Source organism: Aplysia californica, unplaced genomic scaffold (genome assembly GCF_000002075.1).
Source record: "Aplysia californica isolate F4 #8 unplaced genomic scaffold, AplCal3.0 scaffold00162, whole genome shotgun sequence".
Lineage (NCBI taxonomy): Eukaryota > Metazoa > Mollusca > Gastropoda > Aplysiida > Aplysiidae > Aplysia > Aplysia californica.
The window spans coordinates 156,010-168,450 of record NW_004797432.1 but is presented as its reverse complement, the minus strand read 5'-3'; the positions used below and the strand labels follow the sequence as shown (position 1 = coordinate 168,450).

At 41.1% G+C, this 12,441-nt stretch overlaps 2 protein-coding genes across 2 annotated transcripts in view; one reads left to right on the top strand and one right to left on the bottom strand.

Moving 5' to 3' along the window:
- Nucleotides 1-16: 16 nt before the first annotated feature.
- Nucleotides 17-12,441, bottom strand: part of LOC101851864 (protein CMSS1) — a 19,296-nt gene continuing 6,871 nt past the window's right edge. Inside the window, exons 2-7 of the mRNA XM_005097725.3 lie at nt 10,027-10,226; nt 8,982-9,114; nt 7,902-8,076; nt 7,451-7,514; nt 4,167-4,254; nt 17-1,049 (exon numbers count right to left, since the gene is read on the bottom strand). Of these exons, the coding sequence (XP_005097782.1) occupies nt 877-1,049; nt 4,167-4,254; nt 7,451-7,514; nt 7,902-8,076; nt 8,982-9,114; nt 10,027-10,226 (833 nt within the window). The 3' untranslated portion in view covers nt 17-876. The remainder of the gene's footprint in view (nt 1,050-4,166; nt 4,255-7,450; nt 7,515-7,901; nt 8,077-8,981; nt 9,115-10,026; nt 10,227-12,441) is intronic.
- On the top strand, nt 5,308-7,386 carry LOC118477639 (piggyBac transposable element-derived protein 4-like). Its single transcript, XM_035969600.1, has one exon. It carries the CDS (start codon nt 5,328-5,330, stop codon nt 6,582-6,584), a length of 1,257 nt encoding a protein of 418 aa, XP_035825493.1. The 5' UTR covers nt 5,308-5,327; the 3' UTR covers nt 6,585-7,386.

The following is a 12,441-nucleotide window of genomic DNA, read 5'->3' as shown; positions in this document are numbered from 1 at the left end:
CGTCGACATTATCGTTGGCCCAGGAGACTTTTTATGAAGTTTGTCATGTGGGCAGTCTACAATGCCTATGTTTTATTTCAAAATGTGGATCCAGAGAAGGCAAAGAAGTACACACTACGGAATTTTTTGAACGAATACTGCCTTGCTTTGGTTGGTGAGTACCGCACTGCCGCAGTACAAAGACCACGGGAAATCGAAGGACAGGAGCTGCCGCTTCGACTCCAGAATGTTGGCCTGCACTTTCCTGAGATTGGAGTGGATGATACAGGAAACCATCTGTGTGCAGTCTGTTCCTACAAACACCAAAAGTTTAGGAAAGAAAACCCAGCTGTTCCATATAAGGACTGCCCTGTGAAAGCTGTCAAATCAAATGTGAAATGTGGATATTGTAACCGACATCTCTGCATAAAAAAAGGATCAACCTGCTGGAAAGACTGGCATACCAAGTCAGAATATTGGCGTTAAAATACAGGTTAGTTTTTCCTTTATCATATATGTGTCTGTTTTTTCCCTTTTTTGACTGATTTTATTATGACAGCCTTCCTATGGTGCCATACCTAATTTTTTCTGAATCGGGCTCAGGAGCCCAGGCAGAGGGAAAAAGTTCACCCAGGGGGCTAGGGCTCAAAGGGTTAGGACTAGGCTAAAAAAATCGATCAATTGACTCAGACTGTTGCCAAGAAAGACAGCCAGTTGGCGCAAAGAGTTAATCACTCAGAACAGACTTAAGTAGTGGTTCAGGAAAACAACTACATCGACAACAACATTAGGACTGTCAGCCTGGCTTCCACGCAAATACTTACATAAATACATCTACAAACACTGACACACACGCAACAGACACCACCACAGAAAGATGTGACACTTTGCAAAGTGTCACAGAAGTGCAAATTTACAAGGTGACCCATGTACAGTTTCCAGCAAGTGTTCCCGCAGTAAAGTCATGAGATCACCGCGGACCTCTGGGATGTCGACCAAACGTTTGAGCTTCTGGTCCCTCCAGTTCCAGTCCAGCACAACGCCCACAAGACTCTCTATATGAAGAGCACCTGAAGGAAGAAGAGCACAAGAACTCTAAATAAATACTGGTTGAGACATGATTGGTTTATGTAAAGAGATGCAAATGGACATGACAAGTCATTTAGTGTATACAGAGGGATAGAAAAGAAGCAAGACCTACCGTTACTGAGGCAGTAAGGGGGAACCAGGCTACACCCTGGCAAGGCATTGAAAGGATAGATTTATTACAAAATATTGTTCAAGTGTAAATAGCACCATCCACACCTAGATAACTATGCTATACAAGTGTCTCAGCAGAAAAGAACGACAGAAAATGTGGGACCTTACGAGTTTTGGAAAGAACCCAAAGCAACTGAAAATACAGTAGTCTCCGCCTAAGATCCCAATATGGTCCCAGTTCGCCTAGGATCCCGCTGTTCAGGTCATAATATAGTTGGGTTTTTTCTTTATATAAGAAAAAAAATAGAATAAGAAACCTGGGTGCGCTCAGCTGATAAAAAAAGAATAAGAAACCAGGGCGAGCTCAGCTGTTCAACCACGTAGCGAAAATGTGCGATCATTGTACGGTCCGTCGCGTCACGGATCATCCACTCATGAATGCGATCACACCTCTGTTGGAAATCTGGATAAGCGGTTACAATGTTTCCCCCAGACGGGATGCACCAAGGTGTGAACTCGTCGATGCCTTGCTTTACCCGATCATCTGAGCCATCCGCCTGATCTTACATCACACACTAGGTGGGGGGGGGCCTACAAGCAAGCATCAGACTGCATTCTATCAAACTCTAAACTCGTGGACGCTTACGTTTTCTCGACCATTGCTCTCGTTTTTTAGTTTTGCGCTGTAACTTCCTAGATGGATTGGAACCAATACTCAAGGACTGTTCGATCGCCTTTGCGTAATGTGATCATCTGTTGGCAGTGAACCTGCCTTTCATTTGTTTTTAATTTGGTCGGTTTGGTCACAACACAACGATTTATGATGCATCATGACATTGGCCGGGAACTCCTTTAGAGATGGAAAGCAATACATTTTTGGTGGGGGGAATGGCTTGAAGCCAACTGGTTCCCACCTGACAATGAACGGGCTCGGAATAGTCACGCGGGAATTTGTAGGTCAGATACATTTGCCGAGGGAGTGAGGGGAAAATGGCCGGCCTCCCTGCGAAGCCGCTTTGGACAAACGGGTAGCCGAACATTTATGATCTGGTCTAAACAACTGCTTGACACAGAACGTTCAAATTTGCGGACACTAAGAGGAAAGATAGATCTCTTACCATCTCCAGGGTCCCCACCAAATCCTGCAAAATTTTTTCAAGACCCCAATTCGAGGGAAAAATCAGGCCGCTGCGCATCAAGAATGATCCCCAAAAAAGCCAATCTATCAATGATAAAAAGTCAAAATGTCTATAAATGAATGCAAATGACATTTTGTAGTATAGTCTTCAAACAATAGATGACTATAATACTGGGTGACTGCCAACCCATCTTCCCAATTTTCCAAGGGAGGGGCCTTATCCATTTTCCAGGAACACGTTACATAACAATGAAAGCGTGTGCTCCATTTATATCTGATATAATACATGTATATGTTTGTGAATACACACACACACACATGTAGATACATTATATCCAGTCAACAACATGTCAGTGTGGCACTGGGATCTTGAGAGACTTTGGTATTTCAGTCTGTTCTTACTTATTTATATTTTCCCCTCATCATATTAGCCAACATAACAAACTATAGGCCCTATATAAAAAATGAATCCTGTTTTGAGCCTGAGAAAAGACCTAGAACTAGAATATCGACTGTCAATAACCAATCTGGGTGTCGTGATTCATATAATAAACGTGAAGACGAAAACCATTGCTGCAACTCAAAGAAGAGTAATATTAGTAATAACTAGAATGGCTCAAGTACACCTATTCAGAGTGAGGTGTAAGAACAGGGGGGCGCAAGATGCAGTGACACTGAAAATCTGCCAATCTTGAACAGAAAGCTAAAATATAGATATAAATTACAATCACCCCATCCAATGAAATGCGAACACTTTAGTTCAATAACAAGGCATGACGGATCCCGATTCCACACAAGGCCTGCACCAACGCGCGCTTTGCAGAGAGCTCTAAAGTAGTTATCAAAATGCTAAAAATTTGCTTCCAAGTTCAGTTTTTGTCCTCTAGCGCTGCCTTCAGCTCTCATCCCCCCCCCTCCCCAATCCCCTTCCACGAGTGAACCTTATAGAGGACTACTTCACAGCACTCAGACCGCCGGTGCTCACAGAGGTTCATTGACCGGTCACGAGGGCGAACCTGTCAAGGCGCTTGTATAAGTTCTTTTTCTTTTTTTTCCCAGAAAGCGACAGCAGAGGGCAATTTTTAATATTGATTTATTTTCAAGGCGACACAGCGTTCATAATGCATAACCTGCATGTTACAAATGTTGCATTATCTATCAGTAGTATCAGACTATTACCGGAAAATTTCTGGGCGGTAACGAAAGCAGATCTTGATTCTTCCTGATCGAGCCTCGGTGTCACACATACACTTCCGCCACAGCGGTTCAATTATGTTTCCTCTTCAGGATTCATCACCCATACAGTCTAGATAGCTACACATTACACAGGCCCTATCCTTTCCCGACTTACCGACCCATCACAAAATTCCCAACTTTTTCCCGACCCATCTCAAAATTCCATACTTTTTCCCGATTTCCCGACCTGGTGGGGACCCTGCATCTCGACGTTGAAATTCAAGCTCCTTACATTTTCAGTATACCCGATGTGAAAGTGTTCCAACACCAAAAGTATAGGTTAATTTATGTGTACAAACTTCAACATCCGCATATCATTAGTTTGCCCTATTTTCTGATTGGTAGCCAAGTTTCATTCACATTGGTCCAGAAATAGAGCAGACCGAGGTTGAGAAAGTTAGTCACTTACGTTCAGACCCGGTCCCAAATTTCTCCTGAAAACGGGGACCAAATTTTTGCAGCGCGCGGAAGCCTGATTGGCATTGCTATATAATGTTACAATTATGCAGAATTTCACATGTTATTTGGGGAACAAATAATGTACTCTTGTGAGCAAATGACTTGTTAAAAATAAATTTTTTAAAAAGCAAACCAAACCAAACATAATACATACCTTGTTTGATGAGGACAGAGATTCGACCAGGAGTGCCTATTCCCACTTGGCAATTTGTCTTGCTTAAAAACTTTTTTTGGTCTTCAACCTGTACACAAGAAGTCCAAGATTTAGGAAAATAAAACTATGATGACATATCATCAGTAAAAAATAACACATTGGAATTTAGTATAACTGACCATCAAAATTAATCTGAATCACAAAGGATTGTTACTTAGAATGTGAATAAAATATGAAGCAAAAGAAATTCTTAACTGATTCCCTCCCGCGAGCCGCTGGCAGCGGCTCGCGCGTTTCGTTGTTTGGACCGCGAGCCGCTGGGAGCGTCACGGTACTAAAGAGGAATTTACTAATACGAAACTAAATTTTGTACTGGTTTCTGACTCCGTATCCTTTCAGCGTCACTTTCAAAGTGAAACTCGAGCGAAGTGGTCGATTTTATGTGCTTTGGGAAAGTTTTTCTGACTAGTATTGCGTTTCGTGTTTTCATCCCAGGACCAAATCATGGCGGAAGGACCATCCTCATCTTCATCATCATCATCAAGTAAGCGTTTGAGTGCCACAAAAGCACTTGATTTGTTGCAAACTTTTTGTAACGATGAATCTGAGGATGATTACGTGTATGAGTCGAGCGCTAGTACTAGTGATGACGACTTTGGTCCACCAAGTAGTGACAGTGACAATGAAGGCGAAGTCAGTGAAAGAGGTGTGTCCTCAAGGGCTAGCGATGGTGCCAGTACTAGTACCAGTGTAGACACAAATGAGGAGAGTACTGTGAGGCAAGGCCCGTCGAGAAAAAGACCCAGACTCGATACTACATCTGGGTCTAGGGCTAGATCTAGCTCTGCTCAGACTCAGTTACCAGCATGGGCGAAGATCAGTGAAGGTGAGCCGGTGAGTTTCAAGAATTTTAGGTTCACCCCTCCTAATGGTTCGTCTGGAGTGAGGGAAGAGGCTGGCCTTAGCGAATCGTCAACCCCTCTTGACTGCTTCACAGCGTTGTTTACTGAGACCATACAAAATAAACTCCTATCATCCATCAACGAGTATGCATTGACAAAAGTTCAGCAGAACACACCGGCGAGAAAGCATTCTGTTTATGCAAACTGGGAGGATATTTCGCGGTATGAACTGTTGAAATTTTTAGCTGTCACTACGCAGATGGGACTAAATAGGAGACCAGCTATTCGTGACTACTGGTCACAGGCCGAGACAGAGCACTGCGCCTGGTACTCGCAAATGTTTCCCCGCAAGCGGTTTGAGGCAATTTACCATACCATGCTTCACTGCTCGGAGAACTCATCTGCTGAGGGAAAAGACAAAATTGAGCCCTTTGTGAACTCTGTTCTTGAGAGCTTCCGCAGGGCATTCTACCCAGGAAAATACCTTGCTCTGGACGAGATGGTTGTCGGGTGGACTGGACGATGGAAGTACAAGCAGTACAACCCGTCGAAACCACATAAATACCATGTGAAGGTATTTGGACTGGTTGACAGCGAGACGGGATACGTTGTCAACCTGCTCATTTATTTTGGGCGGGAGACATCATACCGTGTGGACTTAGACCATTCTAATCCGCAGGCGGTAAAAGTGTTCGAGACCCTACTGGATCCCTTAGGTCCAGGCCACCACGTTTACAGTGATAGGTTCTACACGTCCCTGGATCTGATCCGGCACCTGTCAAACAACCGGACCAATTTCACCGGCACCTTGAACCTGAATCGTCGCGGCTTTCCGACAGACCTCAAGACCCTTCGTCTCCAACACACGGAGAGGTCTTGGTACTATGCACCAGAAGATGAAGTCCTCTGTGTGGCATGGAAGGACAAGAAGGCGAAAAAACCTGTGGTGGTGGTGTCAACCATGTGCGACACGACAGTGGAGGAGCGCCCGACCAGCCGCGGTCGCAACGCCTCCAAGCCAGCGCCCGTTCACAGCTACAACGCCAGGATGAATGGCTGTGATAAAGTAGACCAAAATGTTGGGTACTACAACCTGCACACCAGGAAAAGTCTAAAGTGGTGGAAGAAAATCTTCCACTGGCTCATGGAGCTGGTGCAAGTAAATGCGCTTGTCCTATACAACCAAACGCACGCGAAGAAGTCAACGCTGGCTGCCTTCAAGAGGGTGCTCGTCAAGGAATTGGTAGCACTGGCAGCCGCCCACATGCCACAGGGGGAAGTCGACAAAGCTCCATCTAATATGCCTCCCACCAACAGCCTCATCGACCGCTACACGGGAACAAAGCACCTCATCGCCTACTCCCAAAAGGATCGCAACTGCGAGGTGTGCAGCAAGCCCAAAGAAGGTCGAAAGAGGACCAACTTCTTTTGCAAAGGCTGTGCACATCACCCTCATCTGCATCCTAAGGGCTGCTTCGAGCTGTACCACACACCTGAGTCGCAGAGGCGGGTGTGAGGTGTACAGTTTCATCGTCCTTGGAGCGTGTTCGTGTAAATAGTGTAAATAGTCAATATTGTGGAATTCAGGTGCCTCCATTTGTGGTTCCAGTAATTTTTTTCTATTGTGCTTGGTTCAAGCAAGGTGTTTCTAAGTGATTCATAATTGGATTACCTTTGAGATGTCAAGAGTTGGAGACTCAAATTGGAGTTTGCTGTCTGTCACATATGAGGTAAGATGAATTTTGTGCGTAAAATTTATTTTGTTCTTTTCACTAAATCACACTTCCAGTTGCTTTATCAGTTTTCAGTTTGAAAACAAATTTATGAAAATCTAACAGTTGTATTCTGTATTCATTTGTGAGCATTTTGATGTATAACATGTTATGGTTTTTACTAACATTGATCAATTTTACAAGTGATTACTGACATCACCCTTCCATAATCAGGTAGTGTGAAATGGGGGCGTGGTCCAAACAGGAAAACAGGTGGGGAGTGAATCAGTTAAATCTGATGGTGGCATCCAGTACAATTTCAAGTCTAATTTAAAAAATTCATTGTTCTTGCTTATTTCATACCGTACCTTCTTTCAAGATTAGCACATCCATTACATTGCACAATATCAGACAAAATAGACATTTTTGAAAATTAAATCTTTAACACTATCAGGTAACAAATTCCTACTAAACACTCCAATATGCTGGGAGTCTAATTTTTTCAAGGTTTATCTTGAATCAAACCTACTCAAGTACAAAGATCATTTAGCATCAGACCCTGAAATTCAAAGCAAGAGATAAAAGATTAACAAACAAGCTCCCTCTTGAACACATACAATACAACTTAAGCTTTATGGTCAATTTCTGAGAGCACAAGTGCTACACCAACCTTCATGTGTTTTGCGAATAGTTTGGCCACTTTACACTTGCCATCAAGGAAGTCTTTTATCTGTCTGTAAAAGGGAAATATGTATAAAATTAATATAAAATAGTCAAAGAAAAGCAAATGCAATACAAATAGCACTCTTCACACAGATTACTGCCAACAGGCATCCCCGGAAACATGCTTCCAAAAGCATAGACAAAGAGGAAAAGGTTGAAAAGGTACTACTGTATTTCTACTAAAAAATTATGCGATAACTCATAACATCTATCTAAGCATCTGAAAAAAGCACAACGGAACCAATACCTTTACTTACATGAGAAAATTTGCAATAACAATTTTACAAGTATATGAAACTATGATTCACATTACCATTATCTTCTTTCAAATCAAATGAAGTCATTCTCAAAGTTCCTGACCTTCCAAAGATGTGGAAAAAAAGATGTAAAAAACAGACCTGTTTAACTCAACTGCTCGGATGGCTGAGCTCGTGATAATCAGCAAACAAGGGCTTCCCAACTTTTTCATGTACAAGCTTTTCTTTAATGCAGATCTCCACACAGGATGTAATATCAACTTCAAATAGGCAGAAGGACTCAAGCAGTCAGAGTTGTTCGTGAAGAAATCGTTTTCTGCCAAAAAAAAAGACAAATAGAAAGTAAGTTCAAAACATGAACTACATGTACTTCAGAAAGATTTGAGAATTAGCAATGGTTTCATTATTACTGTATGCTCTTCATATTTTATATCACCACCGCTGCAAGCAATCCAGAGAAGCCAAAAATTTCAGACTTTTCTATTTTTACACCCTCCCAAAGCTTTACCGAAGATACACCATTCAACGGTCCTATGTACAGGTAATTGTATTAGATAGTTGGCTTTTAGAGCCAGTTAGACTGTATTACAATTCACAGCATTCATCAAATGGCCAAATGGTTAAGAGATGATACCACAGTGAAACTGAAATTCAAATAAAAAGTGCAATTAAAAACCCCCCACAATCTAGAAACTTAAAGATGAAAATAATTGAGAGTCCACTGAAAAAAACGGGCATAGTCACAAACTGAAAATCGCGAGGGTACCAATTTTGAACGCTTTTTGGCTCATAACTGTATTTCTGTTCAACTGTTAGTTGATTATAGTTGTTAGATTTACCATCCAACAAACACACATAAAATAAACCACCAATCAAACAAATATGAAGTTATGAGTCCACAAGCTTTTAAAACTGACACCTTCACAATTTCCAGTTTATGACTATACCCGTTTTTCCAGTTGAGTCTTCAATTCTTACAAAGCCAGTCAGATCAATTTGTTAAAAACAGAGTAAGCATGCAGGTGGTGGACCACAAGGCAAAAGAAGAGATAAAAGTAAAGTTCGATCCTCCATACACAAAATAAGTTAAAAGCGTCTTTCATACAAGATGGCACAACAACCCAAATTTGGCCAACTGTCAGAGAGAACTACGGATGTGCATAGTTGGTCACATAACTTCCAAATGGAGGGCTCAAATTTACTTTTACCACAGGAGCTTACCCGCATCAGGAAGAAGGTCCTCCAAAGCAGCTTGCCCTAGACGTTCTTTCAAGGCTTGCGTCATGACACTGTGAACATCCTCTGCTGTTCCTGGCTTTGTCAGCTCTTCTTCGGGAACATCGGTGATGCGCTTCTGAAATGGGGAAACAATGATAGATTAGATATACGGTCAAAATTGTCTAAGATGGCTACTCTTGCTGAGGCGAAAAGAGGTTGCCTTAGACTGCAGACATTTTAGTGTGTAATGATAATTATTACATTAAAAAAATTTTTTTTTTTTTTTAACCACAAGGGGAGAAGTGGGAAGTGGTCGTTTGTACAGGTGATTGTTTTAGGTGACTGTATAATGTTAGAACAGGTCAGACTATATTTGCTGAAAATACTTTTATCCTCATTTTATTGATATAGTGGGTGAAATCTGAAATGATGTAATATCAATCTTTCCAAAAAATTCATGAGAATGCATTGCTTTCTGCACACACATGTCATCATACTCAAAAAGCTCACAATTATTTATCATTTCAGGGAAATCATATTGCTACACATACAGCCTACTTATTGAAATTGCACAAAAATATCAAATACACTGGTCTAAGACATCCAAAACTTCCATCTATTTCGTAACCAACTATGATACACAGCAGCTGGAATTGGCCTCCATGGATTGGGCCCCCCTTTCTCGGGGGGGGGGGGGGGGGGGGGGGGCTAAAAAGATTATTGTGCAATTGATAAAAACAAACTGTGAAAATAGATGATTGTACCAATGTAACCTATTACTGCAGTCTTCCCCATTTATGCTATTAAATAGCACTCTGTGAGCCACTCAGGATTTGATGGAAGTAACTGATGTAGTCTTGGTATACCCCAAACAGCATTGACCATATATTTCAATAAGACTGACAACACACCATATGAATAAAATATTTTTATGCAGTTGAGATTAATAAAAGCAGAGATCCTTGCACTTCAACATTTGAAACTGTTTGCCAAATCAGAGATTACTTATTTATAGCAATACATTTAACTTGAAAAGTTTCTGACTCACCCTTTCTTTTTTGCTGTCAGAAGCAACCTTCTCTTTCTTCTTTTTCCCTGCAGACACTTTCCTCTTCTTCTGTTTCTTCTCTCCATCTTCTCTATCGTCTCTTTGCCTCTTCTGAGCCTTTTGCTCACTTTTCTTCACATCTGCTGTAGAGACATCATCAGCAGTTTTTTCTGGACTCGTGCTATCTTTTGAGGGCTCCTCTGCAAATAATTTAAAAAACAACTAAATGAGACTAATTAAAACTTTTAACTCTTTCCACAGGGGATTCCAGATTGCAGAGAAGCAAGAGAATTCACAGAAAAAATAGCAATGACAATGAAAAATTAAATTTTCCCCCAAATTGCTTTAAAACTACTTGAACCCCTTCACTGTCCCGCTGACTCTTTCCACAGGGGTATTCCAGATTGCAGAGAAGCAAGAGAATTCACAGAAAAAATAGCAATGACAATAAAAAATTTAATTTTCCCCCAAATTGCTTTAAAACTACTTGAACCCCTTCACTGTCCCACTGATTCAGCGGGCCAAGAAGTGTTTCCCTGTGCCATGTGCCTGCTGATTCGGCGGGCCTATGATGAAGTCATTTTTAGTGTAATTTTCCACTGTTTAAAGGGACAAAACAGTGTCACCACTAATCCTCATTAATATTACATTAGTCTCCCATGAATCCGAGCGTCATTTTCATTGTTTTGAAGAGGTGAAGCGTTGACGTTCGGAGTTGTGTGGTTTTTTTTTGGGGGGGGGGGGGTTTTGCTTTCCGCAATGGCATCAAACAGACCAGTCTATCAACCTTCCTCTTAGGCTGCAGAAGTTCTAGATGAAATTATGAAAGACTGTGTAACAGTGATGATAATGGTTTCCATTGAGTTTCTGAGTTAGGGGCTCTATGTGACGCTTGTAGTAATGGGGTTAAAAAAATTAAAGAAAAGTAAAATTTAAGAACTGTGGATTTTAACTTTAAAAAATCCATTGATAAATTGAAACTGAAAAGTTATATCGGGATTTTTTGTTCCAATATTTTTGGGAACATATGGTCGCTTTTAAGGAGAAGCGGGCTAACTCGGATTTCGGAGCTTTCCAGAAATCTTGACCTACACCAAAAGTGGACATTGCTTTATCAACAGGAGAAGTTTGGTTTCATTGGTGGTTACATTTGTTTGGTTATAGAGAAAACTCTCCTTGTCTTTTAAAGAAACTGAACAAGGGGCAAAAACTTTACCTTCGATTTTCTCAAAACAGCATTTTTCGGGATAGCCCTCATGGGCTTAAAAGCGACCATATAAGAAAATATCACCAAAAAGTGGGACAATTCTTGATTGATATATGTATTTTGAGGGAAAACTTCATAATTCAGTAATGAGTTGGAGTATATGAATGAAACTTGAACCCTCTGTGTGGCTTTTAGTGCAGAAAATCTAGTTCTGCTATCACGTTGTCAATGTCATAAAAACTTTGGATCTTTAAGGCTAATATAGGCGTGAAAGCTTGTTAAATTTCGCAACATAGCTTACACTGCTACCAGTAGAGGGCACAGGTTTGCGTAGCATTACAAAACTTTATAAATTTTCAACATACCTATGCTTAAAAACTTCTTTGATCTAATTTTGAACATACTGTGCAGAAATTGCTTGAATTTAGAGAACGAAATAACTTTGTCTTAAAAGAATCAGCGCTGTTCTCAGATCATCCCCACTAAATTTTAACAAACCTACAAAGGATTCCTATGTGACCTACTTGGTTTAAGTCAACCAAACACATGCCCTAGTGATGATGCACACTTTGCATGCCAGCAGGTGAGCTTGTTCAGTTTGTGACCCAGTTTCCGGCTCTTGTCTTTTATCGCTGGACGGGAGGTAATTTTAAGTTGGTACGTAAAATTAAAATGTACTACACACAAGGATCTGAAATTTTACACCAATAAAGAGGACACGTGGAACACCTGGTCGATGATTAATCCGCAGCTCCTCTTAGTTGGCGTTGTATGCTTGCATCATGTAGTAGTAAGTTTGGCCTTGCCTTATTAGTTGCCAGGTTTCATTCATTCACTTTTGTCAACGGGGTTTCCCATAACTATAAGAGCTACCAATGATCCTGAACAGGCCACAAATTACCCCGCAGGCGATGAGCATTGCTAGAAAAAGCCATTTGTCTGCCAATTTTTCAAGTAAATGAGCACCTCAAAATGTTTGGAAATGGAGAAAACACCTGCAGAATCTAACAGGGTTAGAAGCATTTTCAAGTATGTTGAACAAGTATTGCAGAAGGTGATTATAGAAGAAAAGGGCAGGAAACTAATACCAAAAATGTTCTAACAAATCCAACTTGTAATGCCTCTTTTATACAAACAACTCATATACACACAATGTATACCCGATAATACCCCTGGCGAGAATAGCCCATGACCCACTATTCTCACCC

Coding starts and splice junctions, on each gene's coding strand:
- LOC118477639 (XM_035969600.1), top strand. CDS start 5,328: ATGGGACTAAATAGGAGACCAGCTATTCGTGACTACTGGTCACAGGCC.